General features: G+C 42.9%; 1 protein-coding gene across 3 annotated transcripts in view; it reads right to left on the reverse strand.

Moving 5' to 3' along the window:
* Positions 1–581: 581 nt before the first annotated feature.
* LOC106563036 (high affinity cAMP-specific and IBMX-insensitive 3',5'-cyclic phosphodiesterase 8B) overlaps positions 582–27,466 on the reverse strand; it is an 80,929-nt gene continuing 54,044 nt past the window's right edge. For all 3 annotated transcript variants that reach the window (XM_014128243.2, XM_014128242.2, XM_014128244.2), the window contains exons 11-22: positions 23,251–23,290; positions 22,912–22,989; positions 21,772–21,848; positions 20,208–20,372; positions 17,588–17,645; positions 16,786–16,915; positions 16,116–16,314; positions 12,498–12,715; positions 11,855–11,993; positions 7,576–7,743; positions 5,175–5,304; positions 582–4,140 (exon numbers count right to left, since the gene is read on the reverse strand). In XM_014128243.2, coding sequence (XP_013983718.1) covers positions 4,031–4,140; positions 5,175–5,304; positions 7,576–7,743; positions 11,855–11,993; positions 12,498–12,715; positions 16,116–16,314; positions 16,786–16,915; positions 17,588–17,645; positions 20,208–20,372; positions 21,772–21,848; positions 22,912–22,989; positions 23,251–23,290 — 1,512 coding nt within the window. In that variant the 3' untranslated portion in view covers positions 582–4,030. The remainder of the gene's footprint in view (positions 4,141–5,174; positions 5,305–7,575; positions 7,744–11,854; positions 11,994–12,497; positions 12,716–16,115; positions 16,315–16,785; positions 16,916–17,587; positions 17,646–20,207; positions 20,373–21,771; positions 21,849–22,911; positions 22,990–23,250; positions 23,291–27,466) is intronic.

Genomic DNA, 27,466 nt, shown 5'->3' on the forward strand with positions numbered 1-27,466 from the left:
CACTTTTTTTCATGTGGGCTCTCCCTTCACAGACTCCATAAAATAATGACCTCTTCCTAGAAACAAGGGTAGCTCAATTTACCCCATTCTCCCCACTATAAGGAAGGGGAAAATACTGTTTTGGTCCTTTTGGATTTGTATTGCCATTTTCATTTTCTGTATTACGATAAATGCCGTGCAGGTATGATGTCCATAATGTCATGAAACAGGCGTTAAGGTTTTAAAGAGGGGTGGATTGTGTTCTTTTGTTGTTGGTTTCTAGTGTAATCATCCTTTCACTGTCTGAGGTAAATGGATGCGTAATGCCTGTTTGATGAGTCTAGTGAATGTGTGATGGGACTGATATTTCTTATACATGTTTGTTGGTTCAGTGATTTTACAACTGAAATTATGCACATTCCAAGTCTCCAATTTTAATCTGATGTCCTTATTTAATCTGATGTCCTCAAATCCTGCATTGTCTTCAAGTTGGTCACATTTATTTGCCAAATGTCTGTATGCTTATTTTAACAATTTGTAAACCCTCACTGGCTTGTTTTTTTAAAGCCTCAAATGAATGTCACAAATTAAAGATACAACTGTATTTTTTAAAATACCTTTATTGTTTCTCACATATACATTTTAAAATAAGTGTCGACAATGAACAACAAAAGAAGACATCCTCGGACACAGGCCAGAAAACTATATCCACCCAACCCCTTCTAGGATCCAAACAGAATATCTTCCCACTGGGCACAGATGTCATTTCAACATCTAGTTTGTATTTACACTTGATTGTGATGTCAACTATAGTGAATTCAACGTGAAATCCCCCCCCCCAAAATGTCACCATGTCATTGAATTTAGGTTAAAATTTGTTAAATAAAATCCGAATATAATTCCCATACGTTGATGACTTTTTGCAAATCCAATCAGTTTTCCACGTTGATTCAACATCATATCTTTTTCAAAATCTATCTGATGACGTAGAAACGACGTTGACGCAAACAGTTTCTACCCGGTGGGTTGATACACAACTAAAGCATCAAACCATCAAGTCCTTCAAAAATACATAAAACATTTCTACAATATTTTACGTTTGCCTTTTCACAGCCAATAACCACAAAAAAATAAAGCTTATATACATTAATGCTTGCAGAATATCTGTTGGTTGTTCCGCTTGGAAACAGCAGAAAATAAAGGGATTGGCACGTTCTCCATACCCACAGTCTCTGACCAAAACTCACTTGACAACAAACAAGAACATAACTCATTGAAAATAGATTAGGCTCAATAGAAAACAGTCCACGGGAGACTAGATAGTGGGTTGTTTAAGTCAGCAGAAGCTAGGTAGTTTACAGTGTACTATAGCAGTGAAACTAGCGTTGCCTTGACTGAGTGAGTTAAGGCATTTGTCTTACCGTGTTCTGAAACTAGCACACAGTCATTATCAAATACAAGTTTCTCTCCATAATACTTGGTAGTATTCACCAGTATCAAATGACACCATATTCCCACATAGCACACTTATTTGTCACTACATAGGGAATATGTTGCCATTTGGAACAATAAAATACAGGTTAAAATAGTAAGGTTAAGTACTCAATGGCTTAGTCCGGTGTCTTTGTTCAGCTGCTCGCGAACACAAACGAACCATTTGAAGCCTGAACTCTGAACCCTGTTTTAGAGGAGAGGGTCAAAGTAAGGCACCTTAAAGAAGATCACTGTGCCTTTGGTTAAATACGTACACCAGTTTTGATTTTGTCGGTTCAATTTACACACATGCACGCGCACACGCAAACACATACTTTAAACTCAAAGCGTGCCACCCATTCACAACACCTCTGACTAAGCCTGTCTTGTATTGGCCGCTGCTGTTGCACAAGGGAACGAACTGAAACTGCATTCCCCACTGCCAACCACTGGAGGGAGACAACTACACGGTAATGTGATTCTAGACGACAAGAGAAAGAAAAGGATGGACAGCATGTTTTATGATAGTGACATTTGAAATAATATTTTAATAGCAGTCTAGCCAGAGTTGAAAACCGAGCCAAACCGAACCAGGTAGCAGTAGAGTGTGCTGGGAGCTGAAAGTGCCCTTTTCCCAGAGAGGATCCAAAGACAGGGTCAATCTAAAATAACCCCATATACCCTTGATAGTGCACTACTTTTGATAAGAGTAGTCAAACGTAGTGCACTATATAGGCAATCGAGTGCCTTTAAGATGCAACTGTTTAAGCCCCAAGAGCTAAGTGTGCCAGTCTTTCAGCACATAAATATCTGGCCCAAAAGTAGGGCCCTACGTAGGGAATAGGGTGTAATTCGAGCCAAGGCCAGCCGAGTATTTCATGCTGTCTGTCCCATGGTGGTTTCATCAGGCTCTTGTGAGGCGGCCCTCTGCTCAGACCACACTGCCATGCTACTTCACAATGGACCAGCAACACATTACGGGGAGCCAGGAGGGACAAAAAGCAGTTGGAAAATGAAATGCACTCCTACTATTGCACCGCACACCACAGCACAACTGAAATGTTAGAAATCACAGAGTTGTGCTTTGGAATAGTATTTTAGTTAGCCAATGCTAATTAGTTTCCTTCATATTTGGAGATTGCAATTATCTACAGTATGTGTCCACTTCAATGTGCCTTCGATGTTTAAATGAATGTACTGTTTCACTGGAACTTTATGACCCATTTAAAGTAATGAATTAGGACCAGCTTCAATGCAAGCTGTCATAAAACAGTACACTAGCCTACTGTCGCTCAGATAATTCAGTGCTGTGGCTTCTAAGTTGTAAAGATCAACAGTACTTAATATATACTGCTGTTTTTCCCCCACTTGTTGCTAATAGAGTTAGAATACTGTTCTAATGCTGTTCCGACGAAGCCCCAGGGTTCTCTTTTAAGAGCCATGTCTGGAGCTGAGTTCCAGAGAGGGGCAGAGTGAGGGCTGGTTCTAGCCCCAGGGGGGAGCATGGTGGTGGGCGAGCTGCCCGTGAGGCCTGGCTCTCTGAGCAAAGCTCTGGTTTTCCCCCCATAGAGAGAGATATTACAGCAGTCAGTTCAGCTGGACTCTGCTCTGTAAACCTCCCAGGTATGGAGCGAACACAGACCGCTGACTGCTCTGGGTCTGCTGCCAAATACACACACACGCACATCGCTGTTTTACTCCGCCTAACTGGGCTTATCAGAGCTCAATATTACCTAATACTTCCATCTGGAGAGAGAACAAGGAGAGCTAAGTTCCAGTTTTATAAGTTGGCTGTGTGTGTGTGTGTGTGTGTGTGTGTGTGTGTGTGTGATTCAGGGAACAGGTTTCTCTCTTCATTAGTTCTGTGCTCGCTCCTCTTTTATTCCTGGTTCAGTAGAAGTAGTTTGTTTGTCAGCAAACCTTTGGTCCCCACATCACCACACACTACCGTAGGGACTAAGCAAGGACGGACAGAAATCAGAGGTACGACAAACAACAGCAGACACTTGCCTGAGATAAAATAAACAGATATAGAGCACAGACAACGTCACAGGAAAAAAATTAAAAGATGTGAGAAAGTGACACGTTTTTTTGTTGAGCTGCTAAAGTGCGATTGGTTGGGACAGATTGTCAGGAGGGCTGTAGAGTCACATTAGGGGCCCAAGAGGAACCACAGAGGGGTCTGAAGAGGCTGGAGAGTCTCAGTGGGTAATACTCAAATGTCCACCTATTCGCTATGTAGTGCACTACTTATGACAATCAGTTTGAAGTAACATCCGATAACTAGGGATGGGAAAGATGTCTGGACAGAAGGAGAGCACTATATGGGGAATTGGGGTGTCATTTGTCAGCCAGTATGTCAGTCCCCTGGTCTCTTCTCAGGGCTCCAAGCTGCAGACTCTGAGGTCTACAGACTCTTGAGGTCTACAATGGTCTACAGTCCATTGTGTGTGGAGCTGGGTAGAATCACCGTGGGAGGGGCTTAATACCAGCGCCGGGCTACATTCGCTGTCTCCCCCAGCCCAGTGAGAGGGAGGGATGGAGGGATAAAGGGAGAGAGAGGGAGGGATGGAGGGGGTCACGGAGGAGGGGCCGGCCGCAGGCTCTTGCACTTCATGTCGTCCAGACCCTTCCAGTATTTGTAGTTCTCTGACAGGTGCTCCATGAGGCCAGGTAGACTGGCGAAGGCTGGGGGGGGGGACAGAGGAGAGTGTGAGGTTAACGCACACAAATACATGAGCCAGCGGAAATGACAGCTGGGGCAACTGGGTCTCAGGCAGCGTGTGTGTCTGTTGTTTACTTCCTAGTTTCCGACTCATTTGTTACCCCTCTGCATGAGCCTGACCTGGCAACCACCCGGCAATAGCCCAGGCCTGACCCTGATTCATTAAAACCTGCTGTGTGAGTGCATATGTGCGATATGATTGTGTGTGTGTGTATGTGTGTGTGTGTGTGTGTGTCACAAAACTGAAGCACAAAGGCTGCGTTTAGACAGGCAGTCCAATTCTGATATTTTTTTCCACTAATTGGTCTTTTGACCAATCACGTCAGATCTTTTTACAACAGATCTTTTTCACAGCTGATCTGATTGGCCAAAGATCCGAATTGGGCTGCCTGTCTAAACGCGGCCTTTTGTGCTTCTGCGTGTGCGTGCGATTTTGTGTGTGCTTTTGTATGCACTTTTTGTGTACTTGTGTGTGTGTGTATCTGTGCTAGTGAGCGTGCGTACAGTAGGTCTTGCTTCACTGCGTCTTGACTTAACCCCTCCGGGCCCCGGATACCCCCCCCGCCTCTCCACCCTGTCCCAGTGGCCTCTAGGAACTTTTCCGTGACATCAGCAGTTTTATTGACTTTAAACATGTGTTCTCTTCTCTGATGGAGGGGGGTAACCTCCAGCAACACCCCAATGTCAGAGGGAACGGTGAAATGGGGAATAAGTGTATACTATCCTCTTTTGACCCATCCCCTTCTCCCTCCCTCTCTCCTTCCTCTGGGCTACTGTGCTCCACTGTGACGTGAGAAGGAAGACTCTACCTCTTTTACAGGGATGGAGGGAATAGAAGAGAGGAGAAGAGAGGAGGGAAGGCATGGGAAAGTTCTATTCCTTATTTCCTCCCCCCTCCCTGTGGGTCCTCTGTGTGTGTGTGTGTGTGTGTGTGTGTGTGTGTGTGTGTGTGTGTGTGTGTGTGTGTGTGTGTGTGTGTGTGTGTGTGTGTTCTTACCATCCCAAGCGTCAAACATGTCTGTGATGAAGTAGTCTATGAAGGAGATCTGAGACTTAGGGATACTACAGGTGTTCCTGTCAAAGACAGGCATGACCACCGGTAGACCCTGTCTCTTCTCCTCATCAGTCTGAAATATAAGGATAGATTCACACACAGGTTAACACACACACATACTGTAGTATACAAGAGATACATGTACACAGTCGTACCACATATGGATGTAATGCCTGACAATGTTCCAGAAATGCATGGCTATGACATCTAGTCTACAGCGTGGCCAATGTGTTTCCCAATTTGGCTTCTTAAATGAATAAACTTTACATATTGATTAATGGAGATAGTTTTTTGGGGGGCCACCAAGCCAAAACTGTGATATAATGAGTGAGTAAAAAATGTCAACAAAGGATTTCACAAAAATGTTACATTCTGTCATAAAGAGCAGATGTTCAACTTCTTAAAAAAAAAAAGGTTTCCCCATCTCAAAAAAGTAAGTGCCTCTCTTCAGCTTATTTACATAATGAAAAAGATCTAGTGCCCAAGGTCGGGCACTGAGCTGTTTTCATTATTATTGTTATTGTTTAAACAAAAACTATACATCCTACAACGTTCCGCAATATGTCAAAGTGTAGGTCTAGGACTTGCGCTTCTAATGAGTGGTATTATATGGCTCTAGAGTGGATGGTTAGCGGTGTTATGTTGTGTAAATAACCAAGTGAATTTACCACATCTGGGAAAAATCCACTTGAACGGCCCTCCAACTGGTAATTACTAGTTAAATCAGCCATGAATCCCCTTGTGACAGGGAATGGAAGCTTGTTGTGTGCAACAGTGAGGGGAAATTTAATGTAAGATTCACACACATTTTTTCGGTTGGTAAAGCATTCCTAGCTTGTCTATCTATGGGTGACAGGGTGGACGTGTTATGCCCACCTTTCTTTACACAATGATTTGACTGTTAGACGCTCAATGTTTCTTTAGAGATAAATAGAGTTCAGTTCACGTAACAGGGTGAACCTTAAAATGAGGGACAGACATAAATGAATCACTAATCACATGAACTAATAATCATCCTCAGAAATAACTTTGTCAAAGCAACAACATAACTAGGTCTTTACAATGATGGCGAACACTTGGGAGTCTTTTTGGGGATTAGTGGGTTAAAATCTTCCTAGAAGTCACAAAGTCAAGTCTTTTTTCATATTGAAAATGAGAGTTAATGAATTCTCCATGTGGTCTATATTAAAGGGCACTTCATTTCATATAACAGGCTTTTACAATTCTATATTGTGCTCAATTTCTACTTAACCCTCATTTCGTGGAATGACCCAATACAAGTTAAGTTCTGCTCATAGGACGTTGGTTGGAACGCTCCCCTAAAGTTTGTTTGTTGATTTGTCATATGTACAATGAAAGACGTGGAGTCACTACATGACTGATAATGTATCACGTTTGTTGTCATTTCTGTAGTCATTTAAATGCATGTTAGTGTTTTTAATATGTTTTTGGTATGTGTTAAGTACAATAAAAATGCATTTTGACAAAATATATTGTAGCGGCCGCAGCCTGTTAGAACAGGGCTTGATAAACTATAGTTTGGGACCCAAAGTGGGCCCTGAGCATGTGAACAGTGGATCGCGAGTTATGAGTAAACATTCATAATAACACACTATTTCTTCTTAATGTGGGTCATTTGAGGACAGTACATTTCACATTTGGGTCTTGAGCTATTTGCCACACATTTTCATGAAAAAAATATATCTCTTACAAATACATTTAAATGCATGTTGGAATATATTTAACAAAACATTTCCAATTACATTGAAAAATATATCAATAAATACTTTAAATACATTCAATAGATTTTCCAAAGCATTTAACATATATTGTGATATACATTTTACATACGATTATATATACATTTTAAATACATTCTGTAATACATGTTGAATGTATTTAAAAAATATATATAAAATACATTATTTGGCCAATTTGAAATATATCACAAGTATCCTACGTTTTTTATTGAAAATATATTACAAAAAAATATATATGTATGGGACCACACAAATGCATTTCCCACACAGTATACCACCAGACAGACAGACAGTGATAGAGGCAGAAAGAGAGAGGGAGAAAAGGTAGGGAACAGATCTATTGGTGCATACAGATAGCTAAGTAGACAGTTGTTCAGGTCAGGATTGCCAGCTGCAGACACTGTCCTATAGCAGGAGAAAAGTCAAAGCTGCTATGACATACTCGCCCGCCTTTCTTAGAGTGTTGAGCCGGGTTAAAACCACTGAACACAGCTGATTTTAGCTGAAGTTTTGGTTAGGAGTACCACAACCTGCCTCCAAAACCATTTTTAATAGAAATCTTTTTATACACACTGCCCCCTCACCTGTGCGAAGTACTCCTCGGAGATGCGTCCAGCCCATTCTATGCAGAGCTCCAGGGGTCTGCAGGGGTTGGCCACGTCAGCACACTTTATCATCATCCTCTTGATCAGCAGCCGGTTCTCTGGGCTGTTCCTGATACTGGCTGGGCCCTCGCTGTCACTGCCTTCACTCTGTTACAGAGAAACACACACAGACAAGGTCAGAGACACAAACACACACGCAGACACACACATATAGACGCTTAGCTTTCATTTGACACTAAATTTGACATGCTCCTTTGAACTTCACATGTTGGTGCTCATGGGTCCATTTACATGGAACTGACCGTGTGTGTGAATATACACTGACGTACAAAACATTAGGAACACCTGCTCTTTCCATGACATAGACTGACCAGGTGAATCCAGGTGAATGCTATGATCCCCAATCGATGTCACCTGTTAAATCCACTTCAATCAGTGTAGATGAAGTGGTGGAGTCAGGTTAAAGAAGGATTTTTAAGCCTTTAGACAGTGAGACATGGATGGTGTATGTGTGCCATTCAGAGGGTAAATGGGCAAGACTAAAGATTGAAGTGCCTTTGAACGGGGTATGGTAGTAGGCGCCAGGCACACTGGTTTGAGTGTGTCAAGAACTGCAAAGCTGCTGGGTTTTTCACGCTCAACAGTTTGCCGTGTGCGTCAAGAATGGTCCACCACCCAAAGGACATCCAGCCAACTTGACACAACTGTGGGAAGCATTAGAGTCACCACAGGCCAGCATCCCCGTGGAACGCTTTCGACACCTTGTAGAGTCCATGCCCCAACGAATTGAGGCTGTTCTGAGGATAAAAGGGAGGAGGGGGGTCTTCTTAATGTTTTGTACACTTAGCGTATATAGTTATACATAACAATGGCCTGAGCCTTAAAGTTGCTCCACTCACAAATGATTTAGTTGCTTTGTGATATTATCTTAAGTAAGTGGTAGAGCTGAGATAGAATCAGGCTAGACACGCTGCTGCCCACAAGGGCCATGGTTACTCATATCAGATAGGGCTTCAAACTGGAGTCACATGCTCTGAATACAACTATTTTCCACTAGAACAGTTCATTGATAAATGCCAAAATACTTAGCCTGTTATTCTCATTCTCTCATTAATGCTTATGATATATACACTACCATTCAAAAGTTTGGGGTCACTTAGAAATGAGCCCTGCAAAGCACGTTTTTTTTGTCTAGTAAAATAACATCAAATTGATCCGAAATACAGTGTAGACATTGTTAATGTTGTAAATGACGATTGTAGCTGGAAATGGCAGATTTTCTATGGAATATCTACATAGGCCCATTATCAGCAACCATCACTCCTGTGTTCCAATGGCACGTTGTGTTAGCTTATCCAAGTTTATCATTTTAAAAGGCTAATTGATCACTAGAAAACCCTTTTGCAATTATGTTAGCACAGCTGAAAATTGTTGTCCCGATTAAAGAAGCAAAAAACTGGCCTTTAGACTAGTTGAGTATCTGGAGCATTAGCATTTGTGGGTTCGATTACAGGCTCAAAATGGCCAGAAACAAAGAACTTTCTTCTGAAACTCGTCAGTCTATTCTTGTTCTGAGAAATTAAGGCTATTCCATGCGAGAAATTGCCAAGAAACTGAAGATCTCGTACAACGCTGTGTACTACTCCCTTCACAGAACAGCTCAAACTGGCTCTAATAGAAATAGAAAGAGGAGTGGGAGGCCCCGGTGCACAACTCAGCAAAAGGACAAGTACATTAGAGTGTCTAGTTTGAGAAAAAGATGCCTCACAAGTCCTCAACTGGCAGCTTCATTAAATAGTACCCGCAAAAACCAGTCTCAACATCAACAGTGAATAGGCGACTCCGGGAAGGCTATCACTCCATTTTGCAACGCCATGCCATACCCTGCGGACTGCGCTTAATTGGAGCCAATTTCCTCCTACAACAGGACAATGACCCAAAGCACAGCTCCAAACTATGCAATAACTATTTAGGGAAGAAGCAGTCAGCTGGTATTCTGTCTATAATGGAGTGGCCAGCACAGTCACCAGATCTCAACCCTACTGAGCTGTTGTGGGAGCAGCTTGACCGTATGGTACGAAAGAAGTGCCCATCAAGCCAGTCCAACTTGTGGGAGGTGCTTCAGGAAGCATGGAGTGAAATCTCTTCAGATTACCAAATAAACAACTAGCATGCCAAAGGTCTGCAAGGCTGTAATTGATGCAAATGGAGGATTCTTTGACGAAAGCAAAGTTTGAAGGACACAATTATTATTTCTATTAAAAATCATTATTTATAACCTTGTCAACTTCTTCACTATATTTCTTATTCATTTTGCAACTGTTTTCATGTATGTTTTCATGATGAAAACAAGGACATTTCTAAGTGACCCCAAACTCCTAATATATACTGCTCAAAAACATAAAGGGAACACTAAAACAACACATCCTAGATCTGAATGAAAGAAATAATCTTATTATATCAAAGTTGGATCAGCCTGTAGTGTGGTTTTCCACTTTAATTTTGAGTGAGACTCCAAATCCAGACCTCCATGGGTTGATAAATTGGATTTCCATTGATTCTTTTTGTGTGATTTTGTTGTCAGCACATTCAACTATGTAAAGAAAAAAGTATTTAATAAGATTATTTCATTCATTCAGATCTAGGATGTGTTATTTTAGTGTTCCCTTTATTTTTTTGAGCAGTATATATATATATATATATTAAAAATCCTTCTTTAACCGCCCCTTCATCTACACTGATTGAAGTGGATTAATATATATATATATATATATATATAAATATATATACACTCAGCAAAAAAAGAAACGTCTCTTTTTCAGTACCTTGTCTTTCACAGATAATTCGTAAAAATCCAAATAACTTCACAGATCTTCATTGTAAAGGGTTTAAACACTGTTTCCCATGCTTGTTCAATGAACCATAAACAATTAATGAACATACACCTGTGGAACGGTCGTTAAGACACTAACAGCTTACAGACGGTAGGCAATTAAGGTCACATTTATGAAAACTTAGGAGACAAAAGAGGCCTTTCTACTGACTCTGAAAAACACTAAAAGAATGATGCCCATGGTCCCTGCTCATCTGCGTGAACGTGCCTTAGGCATGCTGCAAGGAGGCATGAGGACTGCAGATGTGGCCAGGGCAATAAATTGCAATGTCCTTACTGTGAGACGCCTAAGACAGCGCTACAGGGAGACAGGACGGACAGCTGATCATCCTCGCAGTGGCAGACCACGTGTAACAACACCTGCACAGGATCGGTACATCCGAACATCACACCTGTACACAGCATGGCAACAACAACTGCCTGAGTAACACCAGGAACGCACAATCCCTCCATCAGTGCTCAGACTGTCCACAATAGGCTGAGAAAAGTGCTCTTCACTGACGAGTCGCGGTTTTGTCTCACCAGGGGTGATGGTCAGATTTGCATTTACACCGAGGCCTGTACTCTGGAGCGGGATCGATTTGGAGGTGGAGGGCCCGTCATGGTCTGGGGCGGTGTGTCACAGCATCATCGGACTGAGCTTGTTGTCATTGCAGGCAATCTCAACACTGTGCGTTACAGGGAAGACATCCTCCTCCCTCATGTGGTACCCTTCCTGCAGGCTCATCCTGACATGACCCTCCAGCATGACAATGCCACCAGCCATACTGCTCGTTCTGTGCGTGATTTCCTGCAAGACAGGAATGTCAGTGTTCTGCCATGGCCAGCGAAGAGTCCGGATCTCAATCCCATTGAGCACGTCTGGGACCTGTTGGATCGGCGGGTGAGGGCTAGGGCCATTCCCCCCAGAAATGTCTGGGAACTTGCAGTTGCCTTGGTGGAAGTGTGGGGTAACATCTCACAGCAAGAACTCGCAAATCTGGTGCAGTCCATGAGGAGGAGATGCACTGCAGTACTTAATGCAGCTAGTGGCCACACCAGATACTGACTGTTACTTTTGATTTTAACCCCCCTTTGTTCAGGGACACATTATTCCATTTCTGTTAGTCACATGTCTGTGGAACTTGTTTAGTTTATCTCTCAGTTGTTGAATCTTGTTATTTTCATACAAATATTAACACGTAAAGTTTGCTGAATTTTTTTTTTGCTGAGTTTTAACGCATATATATTAGTATTTTCCATTCCCACACCACAATGAGCAGATGTTAATGAGTTTATTATGTAATAATAAACTGCACATGGACGCTAGCACACACACACACACACACACACACACACACACACACACAAGGGTGTGTGTCTTACGTTTGAGCTGGACTCCTCGATGGCGGCCATTGGTTTGTTGATGCTGTTGGCAAACTTGTTGACATGTTCAAAATGGCGGGTCATCTCTGTAGCCAGCACCATGTCAATGATGGCCTGCCTCAATGTCCGGAACTGAGTCCTAATATAAACACACAGACAGAGAGGGGGGTTACAGGACCAGGATAATCAACTGTCCTCAATGTTTTCCAAGAAGTTCTAGGTTCATACAAATCTAGAAGTGAATCACATCACATGATATGTTCCAGGGTAATAACCCAACATGCTCCATATCTGTCGCCAGGGGTCACGTGATTCCTCTTATGGCGTAGAGGAAGAGGCATGTCAATTCATTCTTCTGACAAGGACATGGCCTCTGGTTTGGAATTCTACTGTAGAAACACTTTCAGCTTCAGGTGGGAACCAACTTTTACTTTCCTAATCTCTATGTTACTCTAGCCTGGTCCCAGAATATGTTTGTGCTGTCTTGCCAAACAACTCTTATGGTCATTGTCATGCCGGTGACATTGACCATAGGAGTTGGCAAGACAGCACAAACATATGGAAGACAGCACAAACAGGTACGGGACTAGGCTAGGCTATTGATGTTCTTGAAGATGTTGCTCTAAGCTCTGTGTGACTGTACCTGTCGATGTTCTTGAAGATGTTGCTCTTGCTGTCCCTGACGGTGAGTTGGAAGGCGAGGGCGGCGTGGTGACTCTCTAACACAGCCGTGTCATTGTACAGGATGGCCAGCTCACTTCCTGCGTTGCACAGGAAGCTGTTGGTCCTCCCCGGGTGGTCCACGTCATGGACCGTCGCCGCGATCAATGCAGCCACCTCGTCCAGTTGGTCTAGACTGCCCTGAGAAAAGGATACAACCAGGAAATAATGTTACTTAACTACAAGGAATAGAAATTTGACATTTTTAGAAATGTTTTGATAGATTTCTTTTTGAGTACTTGAGTACTTGGAAAAAAAGAAGCAATTACAGCCTCAAGTCTTCTTGGGTATGACGCTACAAGATTGGCAGAGTATTTGGGGAGTTTCCCCCGTTCTTCTCGGCAGATCCCCTCAAGCTCTGTCAGGTTGGATGGGGAGCGTCGCTGTACAGCTATTTTCAGGTCTCTCCAGAGATGCTCGATCGGGTTCAAATCCGGGCTCTGGCTGGGCCACTCAAGGACATTCAGAGACCACTCCTGCATTGTCTTGGCTGTGTGCTTAGGGTTGTTGTCCTGTTGGAAGTTGAAACTTCGCCCCAGTCTGAGGTCCTGAGCGCACTGGAGCAGGTTTTCATCAAGGATCTCTCTGTACTTTGCTCCGTTTATCTTTCCCCACAGCATGATGCTGCTACCACCATGCTTCACTGTAGGAATGGTGCCAGGTTTCCTCCAGACATGACGCTTGGCATTCATGCCAAAGAGTTCGATCTTGGTTTCATCAGACCAGAGAATCTTGTTTCTCATGGTCTGAGAGTCTTTAGGTGCCTTTTGGCAAACTCCAAGTGGGCTGTCACGTGCCTTTTACTGAGAAGTGGCTTCCATCTGGCCACTTTACCATAAAGGCCTGATTGGTGGAGTACTGCAGAGATGGTTGTCCTTCTGGAAGATTGTACCATCTCCACAGAGGAACACTGGAGCTCTGTCAGAGTGACCATTGGGTTCTTGGTCACTTCCCTGACCAAGGCCCTTCTCCCCCGATTGCTCAGTTTGGCCGGGCGTCCAACTCTAGGAAGGTTCCAAACTTTTCCATTTAAGAATGATGGAAACCACTGGAAACCACACATGTTTTGGTGTCCTTCCCCAGATCTGTGGCTGAACACAATCCTCTCTCGGAGATCTACGGACAATTTCTTTGACCTCATGGCTTGGTTTTTGCTCTGACATGCACTGTCAACTGTGGGACCTTATATAGACAGGTGTGTGCCTTTCCAAATCATGTCCAATCAATTGAATTTACCACATCTCAAGGATCATCTCAAGGATGATCAATGGAAACAGGATGAACCTGAGCTCAATTTCGAGTCTCATAAGCAAAGGGTCTGTATAATTACATAAATAAGGTATTTCTATTTGAAAACATTTCTAAAAACCTGTAGAATGGGGTATTGTGTGTAGATTGATGAGGAAAATGTTTTATTTAATTAATTTTAGAGTAAGACTGTAATGTAATGTAACAGAATGTGGAAAAAGTCAAGGGGTCTGAGTACTTTCTGAAGGCACTGTATATGCCAACAGTGCGCAACAATGCATCATAACCATTACAGATAACAAATACTAATTGCAAAATTTCCCCGTATATATTCAGTCAATAAAAAAACAAGTGCCATTTAAGATGAATTTATTGAAACCGGCAGGTAGCCTAGTGGTAAGAGCGTTGGGCTAGTAACCGAAAGGTTGCTAGATCAAATCCCTGAGCTGACAAGGTAAAAATCTGTCGTTCTGCCCCTGAACAAGGCCATCATTGAAAATAAGAATTTGTTCTTAACTGACTTGCCTGGTTAAATTAAAAAAAGTAACATGAACTGATTATATTGTGGAACACTATCTTCAACAAGGCAGCGACGCTTGCTTGTAGAAGGCTGTGCAATGGCATAGCCCTGTTTGTTCATTTTGCAGACAAGACGCTCCTATTTCCCGAGACCCTTATAACACAACTATTTTATGCCAGTGCGAAGTGATGCGCATCTCGTGTCTGGAACAGTTATTTTCAAAGAGTGATAATTTGAAACGGGGCTGAATTTTGTGAGTTGAAAGAAAACATTTTCAGGTTACAAACCAAAATGTCTTCTTTTATGTACAGACGTTCAATTTAGTTTATTCTGCCTGTTCTTTGGAATTTCCCAAAATGGATTCACAATTCCACATTGAACACTGCATGGTGATTAATTACAGCCATGGCATCAGTTTGGTGCCATGGCTTAATGATTCTGATGAAAATACGCTCTTTGTCTTGATTAAACCAATGTTTTTGCATATTTTCATATTTTGTCTATTTTTTTTGGGGGGGGTTATAGCCAAAATATATTGAAGTGTAGTTCAGCCCGGTGAAATTCAAAATACTCTGAAGAAATGAAAAATACGTATTTCAAATACATGTAACAGAAATGCTGCAATCTCTGGTTATAGCCTAAGCTAACCAATTCGAAATGGCACTAGCAGTTCGCAAAGTAGCCTAAACCGGAAAATAGACGGGAAGCAATTATTCCAAAACGGCAGCGTTCGTTGTTAGAACACATATTTCCCTATTTCAGTCAACCAGTCCATTTTGAATTTGTGATAAAACCGTCTTCATTTGACAAGGAGTGTAGCTTGTGTATCCCATCAGTTGGTTACACTTTTCTAGGCATTTACATCTGTAGGCCTAATAGAAGCTTGTATGCGCACTCAGCACGCGTGTGTAGAGGCTGCGGTCGGAACGCAACTGACTGATTGAGACAGGGAGGGGAAAGGGAATTTAGTGAGAAGAACTGTGTGACGCTTTGGCTTGGTTTCTTTTTGTTGTTGTTGTGCATCGCAAATTCACATGTATAAATGGAACACTAGAGTCAAAGCAAACGAACGTCGTCTTCAAGAAAACATTTCGATCGCTGGTTAAAGATCAAGTTTTGACGTCCGTTTTGAGTGCTCGATTACTCATGCCCAATTGTCTGAGATCGTGCATAAACTATAAATACTGTCTAAGTCTCTCTCAGCATAACCTCATACTCAACAAAGGAATAATACCTAAAAAATGCACGCAATGCGAGCACAACTAATAATAATAATCACTAGCAAATGTTCACTTTATGACAAGAAGAGGATATATTTATTGGAGGGGATAAGCGGGGAGAAAAGAAAGGCAATGTATTTGGATCTCAATGCCCTCAAGGCAAAACACGTATTGACTGAGTCCAATATGAAAACAATAAAAACATCCCTACTCCAACTCTCACTGGTCACTGACATACATTCATCTCCTGCCAAGCAAAGCAAACGGATACTCTACACGCTGCTGAAAACACATGGCAGGGAATTACATAGATCAACTTATCCGTCAACACTCTGAGATGTCAGGCGCGATCATGTTGCGGTGATACATTCAAGCTAGCTGGTGTCAGTAGTCATTTCACGTGTGAAAGTAGTTTACGTGTGCACATCCAACCAATCTCTAGGTACAGTGCACTGTCGTATGCTTCCATAGCATATTGCAGGTGTGACCGAAAGGTCTTCACCAGGCCTGTGAGGAGAGTCTTTAGCTCTGTGTGTGTGTGTGTTTGGCCTACCTTGACCTTCTCCTTGCGTAGGAAGTAGGCGGTGGCGTGGAGGACGTCGGCGGCGTGGGTGGAGTTGTGGTAGGAGTTGGAGGCGTGGTAATTAGCCTCTATGACCTGGAGCCAGCAGCGTAGCGTAGCCTCACTGCAGCTCAGGAACTCACACACCCCAAACCGGGCAAAGATCTTCAAGCCCAGGTAGGTCAGAGGTCTGCGTGGATGACAGAGGGAGGACAGGGGAGATAGATGAGTGGCTGAGAGACGTGGTCCTTCAACTCCCTTCTGTATTGGTGTATAATAACCTCTATCTTCACTTCTCCCTTAACCCTTTTATTCTATCTATCTATCTATCTATCTATCTATCTATCTATCTATCTATCTATCTATCTATCTATCTATCTATCTATCTATCTATCTATCTATCTATCTATCTCTCTCTCTCTCTCTCTCTCTCTCTCTCTCTCTCTCTCTCTCTCTCTCTCTCTCTCTCTCTCTCTCTCTCTCTCTCTCTCTCTCTCTCTCTCTCTCTCTCTCTCTCTCTCTCTCTCTCTCTCTCTCTCTCTCTCTCTCTCTTCCCTCTTTCCATCTTTCTATCTATTCCCTCTTTCTATCTATTCCCTCTTTCTATCTTTCTATCTATTCCCTCTTTCTATCTTTCTATCTATTCCCTCTACCTCCGTACCTCTTACTGGTGGCAGCTTCCAGCTCCAGGATGTTAAACTCCCATTGGTCTTCGTCATCCAGCATCTCAGCGATGGCCGGAGGGATGTCATTCAGCGTTACTGGGATGGCCAGCTGACTTTGGCTCAAATCTGTAGACACACACGCACGCACCCATTCATTCACGCGCACGCACGCACACAGATCAATTGATTGCATTTGGGACATTTGAGAGCAATACGCAACAACAACAATTTCCAATGTAGTCCTCAGCCCTGTCCCTAAGTTACTTAGCAACACTGCCTCATGGTAAAGGGTCAAATACAGGTCTACTAAGAAGTCAACTAAGGTCTATTAAGAAATGCAAGGGGCAAAAAGCACATGCTGCTTCCTAAAGATTAGCAGGAGAGGACTTTTCTGGACTTCTCAGCAGTGCCCTTCCATTTCTCAGAAAGAAGACGTACGTAATTATCTCTCGCATCATGACTTAAACAAATATAAGTGGATTACGAAATGACTGCCAGTGGCTGCCGATGGACCAGACTCCAACTGATGAAATAAATGATCTGAGACAGAGGTCCATACACTAAATGTCCCCCATCATGTGTAGTACTGTGAATGGTTCCAATGTAATTACATTTCATGAAATATATAAAAAAATACATTATGCAACACAAATATACCACTAAAACTACACCTTATCAGACTCAGTTTGTGTGACTAGAGTAAACTCTAGGGTCCTAGATGTAAGTAGCATTCTGGTAGGATAATGAATAAATCTCATATTTATGTGATGTTTTATGATGAAACAGACGGGTGCTTACTTGGAAAAGTACTTTTGGAGAAGACATACTCGTTGCCAGACAGTCTCCGTAAGCCGTCCTGCAGACGGAAAAAGACGACAAATCACTCTCTTTTGGTGAAGTTGAAGTCGGAAGTTTACATACACTTAGGTTGGAGTCATTAAAACTCGTTTTTCAACCACTCCACAAATGTCTTGTTAACAAACTATAGTTTTGGCAAGTCGGTTAGGACATCTACTTTGTGCATGACACAAGTAATTTTTCCAACAATTTTTTACAGACAGATTATTTCACTTATAATTCACTGTATCACAATTCCAGTGGGTCAGAAGTTTACATACACTAAATTGACTGTGCCTTTAAACAGCTTGGAAAATTCCAAAAAATGATATCATGGCTTTAGAAGCTTCTGATAGGCTAATTGACATCATTTGAGTCAATAGTAGGTGTACCTGTGGATGTATTTCAAGGCCTACCTTCAAACTCAGTGCCTCTTTGCTTGAAATCATGGGAAAATGAAAATAAATCAGCCAAGACCTCATAAAAAAAAAGTCTGGTTCATCCTTGGGAGCAATTTCCAAATGCCTGAAGGTACCACGTTCATCTGTACAAACAATGGTACGCAAGTATAAACACCATGGGACCACGCAGCCGTCATACCGCTCAGGAAGGAGACGTGTTCTGTCTCCTAGAGATAAACGTACTTTGTTGCGAAAAGTGCAAATCAATCCCAGAACAACAGAAAAGGACCTTATGAAGATGCTGGAGGAAACAGGTACAAAAGTATCTATATCCACAGTAAAATAAGTCCTGTATCGACATAACCTGAAAGGCCGCTCAGCAAGGAAGAAACCACTGCTCCAAAACCGCCATAAAAAAAGCCAGACTACGGTTTGCAACTGCACATGAGGACAAAGATCGCACTTTTTGGAGAAATGTCCTTTGGTCCGATGAAACAAAAATAGAACTGTTTGACCATAATTACCATCGTTATGTTTGGAGGAAAAAGGGGGAGGCTTGCAAGCCGAAGAACACCATCCCAACCGTGAAGCACGGGGGTGGCAGCATCATGTTGTGGGGGTGCTTTGCTGCAGGAGGGACTGGTGTACTTCACAAAATAGATGGCATCATGAGGATGGAAAATTATGTGGCTATATTGAAGCAACATCAAGACATCAATCAGGAAGTTAAAGCTTGGTCGCAAATGGGTCTTCCAAATGGACAATGACCCCAAGCATACTTCCAAAGTTGTGGCAAAATGGCTTAAGGACAACAAAGTCAAGGTATTGGAGTGGCCATCACAAAGCCTTGACCTCAATCCTATAGAACATTTGTGGGCATAACTGAAAAAGCGTGTGCAAGCAAGGAGGCCTACAAACCTGACTCAGTTACACCAGCTCTGTCAGTAGGAATGGGCCAAAATTCACCCAACTTATTGTGGGAAGCTTGTGGAAGGCTACCCGAAACGTTTGACCCAAATTAAACAATTTAAAGGCAATGCTACCAAATACTAATTGAGTGTATGCAAACTTCTGACCCACTGGAATTGTGATGAAAGAAATAAAAGCTGAAATAAATATTTTTCTCTACTATTATTCTGACATTTCACATTCTTAAAATAAAGTGGTGATCCTAACTGACCTAAGACAGGGATTTTTTACTTGGATTAAATGTCAGGAATTGTGAAAAACTGAGTTTAAATGTATTTGGCTAAGGTGTATGTAAACTTCCGACTTCAACTGTATATCTCAAATCTGGCTAATAACAACATATTTGACATTATACAATTACTTCAGCATTCTAATTCACCCAACGAGACATATCCCCCATAACTCAGGAACTCTTGTGTTTGAGTATTGTGTTTGTGAGAATAGGAGAGAGGAGAGGTGAAGAGAGGAGAGGTGAAGAGAGGAGAGGTGAGGAGAGGTGAGGAGAGATTATGAGGAGAGGTGAGGAGAGATACCTTTCCTGTACGACAAACAGTCTATAACTCTCTGTTTCAGGACGTTGATCACTGTGAATGATCCCTTAACCTGGTTTAATGGATCTCAGTGTGTGTGTGTGTGTGTGTGTGTGTGTGTGTGTGTGTGTGTGTGTGTCTCGTAGTGGGTCTCAGTCTGTCTGCTTGTGTGAGACTGGACGAATGGCTCCCAACCACTTCAAATGTTGTGACCAACCTAAAATAATTTACATTTTCTTATAACCCTTTTAAATGATATTGAATTGTGTGAATCCTGTTGTAAATAAAGCTATGTTTGTAGCCATTGTCCAGTCTGAAGCCTTGACCCAGGAGGAATCACATTCCTAACTTCAACTTAACCCGAGCCCTATTCCCGGAGTTGTCCCGGAGTTTCCGGGACAAACACCCCCCCCCGCCAAGAATGCACATTTTGATTAATGTGCTTAATAAAAAATACTATTTACAAAACAATTTTCACAAAATGAAACATGCTTTTACATGGTGTGGGAATTTTCTATTTTTCATGTATCCTAAAAACTGGTTCCAGACTTTGATTAAATTGGGCCTGTGCAGGAATGTGTGTGTGTGCGTGTGTGTGTGTGTGTGTGTGTGTAAGTATGTGTGTGTGTGTGTGCGCACGTGTGTGTGTGTGTGAGAGCGTGTGTGTAGCCCCTAACTCACGCTCATGAGCCCGCCTACAAGGTCGTTGGTGTGTGGGTCGTCCTCCTTGGAGGCCAGCTGAGGAGAGTAGAGCTCTGTGGTCCTCAGGATCTCCAGGACTCGGTCCAGTGCCTCCGCTACAGACACCGGACTGGACTCCTGGGCCGCGTTGATGATGTTGATCACCTGGAGGAGGGAGAGAGGGAGGGAGATGTGGCACGCAGTTACATTTCATTTAACACACACACACACACACACACACACACACACACACACACACACACACACACACACACACACACACACACACACACACACACACACACACACACACACACACACACACACACACACACACAGCCCTAAGAGAAACTTCACTCTTCAGACAGAAAGTGCCTTTCTTTGAGCCTGTTTCAGGGAGCTCTGCATGTGATGCCATAGAAAACATGTCGGGAGTCAAATAGACAAATCAAGCAGCTAGTCAGAGAAGATAGGAACATCATAAAGCCTAGAGTTAGACTCTGGTCTCTGGAGAGGCTTTCAGTCATAGGCTGATCCCAGATCTGTGCTATTAAATAAGGCCTTCACCTATCCCATCAAATCACCATCCATTCCTGTTGAACTCTCATCAGTGAATTAGATTTTTTTTTAAACTCAAGACTGGCACTAGAGTCAGATTAGACTGACAGATCTTTCAACTCTGTTGTCACAATCATTAGAATCTTCAGGTCAAACCTGACGTTGTAATCAAGGCTGTTGCTTGCCAAACAGGTTTATTGGACACTGTTCAGTCAGATGGACAGACTTCGAGTTTCACTGGCCACAGAACTGCAAACAGCTTGAAATTGCATAACATTCCAAGAATGTTTGCAAATGTTCAGAGAACACCGTTTGGAGAATTTTCCTTCGGATTCTCAGAGCACTATTCCGGGAACATTCCTGTGACATTCTGAGAACCATCAATTGTCAGTTGGATCGGCTAGAAGTTATGTCCCAACAATATGGGAACTTCAAACCACACTTGTTGTGTCCCAGATATTCGCCCTGTGATGTGGTCTTTCTGTGGTTGAGAGGACTCTGAGAAGATCTGTGGAGCTTTCTACTGCCTCTGATAGGTCTTCATCCTCACGCGAGCTTCAGGAAGTGTCAGGTATGGTTCTAGGAACATCCTCTATTGGTTTGGAAGGAGCACAGAGTGGGAAAGGAGAGGGGAATGTGTGTGGGTTGGGTGGTTCTTCTATCCTTGTGGCGACCTAAAATCCCCCAAATTCCCCACAAGGATAGTAAAACAAGGAAAATACTCCCTCGTGGGGACATTTCCCATGTCCCCATGAGGACAAAGGTTATTTTCAGATTAGGGGTTAGGTTTAGGGTTACAATTAGGGTTAAAATTACTGTTAAGGTAATGGTTTAGTGGTTAGGTTTAGGGTTTGGATTAGGGTTACGTGTTAAGTTTAGGATTAGGGTTAAGGTTAGGGTTACGTTAAGGGTAAGGGTTAGGGGCTAGGGAAAATAGGATTTTGAATGGAAATTCATTTTAGGTCCCCACGAGGATAACGTGTGTATGTGAGTGTGTGTACTGTACCTTGGTGATGGGGGCCTCTATGGTCATAGAGTGGATTCTGGCTACAGATGAGTACCTGCGGTTTTGCAGACTGGGTGCTGGAGACAACAAGACATTAGTTATCAGGACTACAACATGCTCTTCTTCCAGTCAAACATTTCATTCTAGTTGATATTATATGAGCTTGTGAACTGAATCATGTATGACGGACGTAGCACATCAGACCACTGGGCCTGTGGTGGCAGGCTGCTCTGTACAATGATGTATTATGTACAGTTGGGTCCAAAATTATTGGCACCCTTGATAAATACGAGCAAAAAAGACTGCATAAAATAAATTATACAAATAGTGAGCTATATTGTTCACTCCAAAAAATTGGGAAATTATATTATTTTACACTAATACAATTGCTCAGAGAAAGAGTTTAACAAGTAATTAAAACAATTGAAAAAAGGATAGGAGTGCCAATAATTTTGAACCTGTTTTCAATACTCTAGCACATTCCTCTTGCGAGGATAATGACACTGTCTTTTTCTGAAATGTTTTATGAGATTGGAGAACACGTTGGGAGGGATCTTCGACCCTTCCACCATACAGAATCTTTCCAGATCCTTGATATCCTTTGTCTTCTGTTACGGACTTCCCTCGTCAATTCAGGCGAGAGAGAGAAAGAGAGAGAAAGAGCGAGTAAGAGAGAGTAAGAGAGAGAGAGAGGTTGGAGGACAAGAGAAGCACCACTTCAGCCCAGCTAATGAAAATAGCAGCAGCCGCGTCATAGTGAGGGTGATGTCATCAGAGGCCAACAGCTCAACTGCCTTCCATAATGTACTGTAATCTGACTCATATTGTTCTCTGATCCTCCCTCTCTCCTCATCCCCCTTTCTCTTTACCTCCTTCCTCTCTCTATCTTCCCCCTCTCTCTGTGTCCTTCTCCTTAGGTCCTGTGTGGCTTAGTTGGTGGCTCGCAACACCCGGGTTGTGGGTTCAATTCGCAGGGGAGGGAGGACCAGTAGAGGGCCTTTGCTAAATGACCCCAAAAAATGTCAATTCTTGTCTCTATATTTGTCTTCCCCTATCTCCATTGGGATCCCTCCCTCAGTGTTATCTTACCATTTCTCACAGACACACGCACACAGTACCCTGGTGTTCATACACACTCACCATCACTGCCACGTGAGCTGATTGACCTGGTATCAACCGACTCTTTCCTCCTGTCTCTGTGACGCAGGGAATGGCTCTCTGGGAAAAGAAAGAAGTCAGGATGACGGGCGATACGACCCAGATTAGGACTGAGACAACTTCTTAAAGATAGACAACTGCCTCTCTTCTCGTCGCCTATGAGGCTTCAGTGTTCAACTTTGCAGTTTAGATAAATCGTCAAAAATCCTTACATGACAAGGGGGGGTTCAGGGATTTTGTCTCACGAAACAAGTCCCTGAAAGTTACATCACTGACCTTATGATGAATTGAAAGTTTAAAGAGAGAGGGAGCGTAGCTCACCTGACTGGGAATGTTCTCCATCTTTGTTGATCTTATGGACCTGAGGCAGACAATAACAGGAGAAATGCAGTTTGATATGGACCATATCACAGACAGAGAGAGAAAGGGAGAGAGAGAAAGAGAGAGCATGAGTGCATTAGTAGATCTGGCCGGCGTTTTGTAAGAAAGAGTTCCTCCTGCAGTTTTATTGTGCAATCTTTCGCCCCGACGGTCTGTCAGGCTGCTGTGAGTTTGCCTCTCTTGCAGTGAGCGCATATAACACACTAATAAGACAGACTCAACATGGACTCAACATTACCCAACTACTGCGCCCATAGATCTACACATGACCGCACACAGGAGGGTCAATTTATAGGCCTGATGCAAGTAGGGTTCAGCTGGGTTCATGTTTGGGAAGGTGTCAGTCAATATAGGTTCTTACTGTTTCCACAGCCATTGATTTCTATTGGCCAGCTGGCACAGGATGAGAAGTGAGGTGAGGTGAGGACGGGTGGAGGAGCTGATGGGCTGTAAGGAGGATGAGGGGAGAGGTGTAAGGGGAGATGAGGTGAGGAGGAGGAGGAGGAAGGGTGAGGGTAGGTGGGGAAGGGTGACGTTTCTTTTTTTGTTGCTTAGTTTATGTGCAAAAAATGTAATTAAACGCTTGTCAAATGAATAGAAAAAGGGCACAACACAAACAATTACGACTCGAAAATATTGTTTCCTTTTGTGAGCTCAAAGTCACTGGAAGGTCACATCAGAAAATATGTGGTCGGTCTATCTGATTTGGTCGGGTCCACTGTTAGCAACGTGCAGGGCTCCAATGTTCTGTAAAGGGTTGCACACATCGCACCGAATGTGGATCTCCTATTTGTCTATCGTTCGTTCAGCAGTTCGTTCAGCACCCTCCGTGGAAAGGTTCTACATTGAACCCGAAAGGGTTCCACCTGGAACCCTTTAAGGTTCTACATAGCACCTTTTTTTTCTAAGAGGGTACTCTCGGCAGGCAGACGCTATTGGTGTGTTCGAGCCCTTAGGATTGAGATGACTAGTGACCTCTGATCCATTTAGTGCATCCTCACACGGACTCAGGATTAACTCTGGCCATGACACACAACGTTACTCAGGACTCAAACGGGACCTTACATAGGTAAAGTCAGTACTGCCACTGCCTATGTTACACAGCAGCTCTATAGGGGGCTAATGGCAGCAGGGAGTCGGCAGGGTTGGGGTTAATTCTAATTCAATTCCATCTCCCTGTTAATTCCATTTAATTCAATTAAAATTCCAGGTCAGTCTTTGAATTTACAGATAATTTAATCCCTCCCATGTCCATGTTTGGTCAATTCCAATAATTACATTTCCAATTCAATATCATCCCCAAAATTCCACGAATTCCAATTAGAATGAAATTAAATTCAGGCTTTCAGGCTGATCATGTAGCTGTTCAGACAGCCTAGCTTTACTGGAAAAATACAAGTATAAATTATTTAGGGCTGCAGTCAATGTTTGATATTAAGTGCATTAATTCCATTAACTGGAAAATGTTGAAATATTGAACTCCAATTAAATTCCAAAGAGGACATGTTTTTACAATTTCAAATCAATCCCAATTCAAACAGTCCAAAGAGTCTAATTCCAATTAAAATCCAATTCCATAACTTGAAGACTGGTGAAATTCGAATTGAATTGAACGTACATTCTTTACTTCATGAGTTCATTGAAGAATTGAATTGGAATTTCAAATTCAATTGGAATTGACCCCAACCCTGGTAGCCAGGGCTACTAACAACAGCATGCAGACTGTCTGTTGGCTACAGTCAGTTCTGTTGCGCTGCTAGCGTCATTAGGTGTCAACACAGGTCTGATAGTTTGATATGGGCTTGTCTACAGTGGTGTGCTGGATCAGAGCCAGCAGTGGTCTGATACCTGCTTGCCAGCTGGGCGGTGAGACACACTCTAATGTTCCTGCGCTGGTCTTTAAAAAGACAGCAGTAGACTTTTCTCTCTCTCTATCTACAACTTAGCTTGCCCTAGGTCTAATACAATCTGCTCCTGTCATCAGGCCCAACAGGATGCGTCAGGGCACAAGACAACTGCTTCCAGTTCACTCTCAACAATCTCGCCCTCCTCTCTCCCTCCTTCTCTATCTCTCCGTCTTTCGTTTTCTCCAGCGCGCACCAAGTAGGGGAAATAGGATTAAACACGGCTGATGACACAGGAGGTTGCCAGATTTAGCTGGCTTGCATCTTAATGGCCTCCTTGGGCTGGAATGCACAAACATATATGAAGTAAAACACAGCACATTACACTGGCTGGGGCTGCATGGGAAACACTCAGGAATATGGATGATGACTGTGAGTGGAGAGAGAGGAAGAGGGGGGAAAGAGAAAGAGAGAGAGAGAGATGGAAGAGGGAGAGAGAGAGAAAGACAAAGAACGAGAGAGAGAGAGAGAGAATAACTACCATGGGATATGCGTCAACAGCAACCTTGGGAAAATCCTCTGCATTATCATTAACAGCAGACTCATACATTTCCTCAGTGAAAACAATGTACTGAGCAAATGTCAAATTGGCTTTTTACCAAATTAACATACAACAGACCACTTATTCACCCTGCACACACTAATTGACAAACAAACAAACCACAAGAAAAGAAAAGTCTTCTCATGCTTTGTTGATTTCAAAAAAGCCTTTGACTCAATTTGGCATGAGGGTCTGCTATACAAATTGATGGAAAGTGGTGTTGGGGGAAAAACATACAACATTATAAAATCCATGTACACAAACAACAAGTGTGTGGTTAATATAGGCAAAAAACACACACATTTCTTCCCACAGGGCCATGGGGTGAGAAAGGGATGCAGCTTAAGCCCCACCCTCTTTACCATATATATATCAACGAATTGGCGAGGACACTAGAACAGTCTGCAGCACCCGGACTCACCCTACTAGAATCTGTAGTCAAATGTCTACTGATAATCTGGTGATTCTGTCACCAACCAAGGAGCACCTACAGCAGCACCTAGATCTTCTGCACAGATTCTGTCAGATCTGGGCCCTGCCAGTTAATCTCAGTAAGTAACACCAAAATAATGGTGTTGCAAAAAAGGTCCAGTCGCCAGGACCAGAAATACAAATTCCAGACACCGTTCTAGACACCATTGGCCTAGAGCACACAAAAAACTATACATACCTTGGCCTAAACATCAGCGCAACAGGCAATTTCCACAAAGCTGTGAACGATCTGAGAGTCAAGGCAAGAAGGGCATTCTATGCCATCAAAAGGAACATAAAATTCGACATACCAATTAGGATCCGGCAAACAATACTTGAATCAGTTATAGAACCCATTGCCCTTTATGGTTGTGAGGTCTGGAGTCCGCTCACCAACCAATAATTCACAAAATGGGACAAACACCAAATTGAGACTGTATGCAGAATTCTGCAAAAATATCCTCCGTGTACAACGTAAAACACCAAATAATGCATGCAGAGCAGAATTAGGCCGATACCCACTAATTAACAAAATCCAGAAAAGAGACGTTAAATTCTACAACCACCTAAAAGGAAGCGATTCCCAAACCTTCCATAACAAAGCCATCACCTACAGAGAGATGAACCTGGAGAAGAGTCCCCTAAGCAAACTGGTCCTGGGGCTCTGTTCAGAAACACAAACAGACCCCACAGAGCCACAGGACAGCAACACAATTAGACCCAACCAAATCATGAGAAAACAAAAAGATAATTACTTGACACATTGGAAACGAATTAACACAAACTAAAATGCTATTTGGCCCTAAACAGAGAGTACACAGTGGCAGAATACCTGACCACTGTGACTGACCCAAATGTAAGGAAAGCTTTGACTATGTACAGACTTAGTGAGTCTGTGAAATGAGATGTGAAATGGCTAGCTAGTTAGCGGTGGTGCAAGCTAATAGAGTTTCAATCGGTGACGTCACTCGCTCTGAGACCTTGAAGTAGTTGTTCCCCTTGCTCTGCAAGGGCCGCGGCTTTTGTGGAGCGATGGGTAACGATGCTTCGAGGGTGGCTGTTGTCAATGTGTGCAGAGGGTCCCTGGTTCGAGGCGAGGAGAGGGACGGAAGCTATACTGTTACATGAGCATAGCCTTGCTATTGAGAAAGGACGCCGTAGGCAGACCTGGCTCTCAAGAGAAGACAGGCTATGTGCACACTGCCCACAGATGAGGTGGAAACTGAGCTGCACTTCCTGA

Source organism: Salmo salar, chromosome ssa11 (assembly GCF_905237065.1).
Source record: "Salmo salar chromosome ssa11, Ssal_v3.1, whole genome shotgun sequence".
NCBI classification, from domain to species: domain Eukaryota; kingdom Metazoa; phylum Chordata; class Actinopteri; order Salmoniformes; family Salmonidae; genus Salmo; species Salmo salar.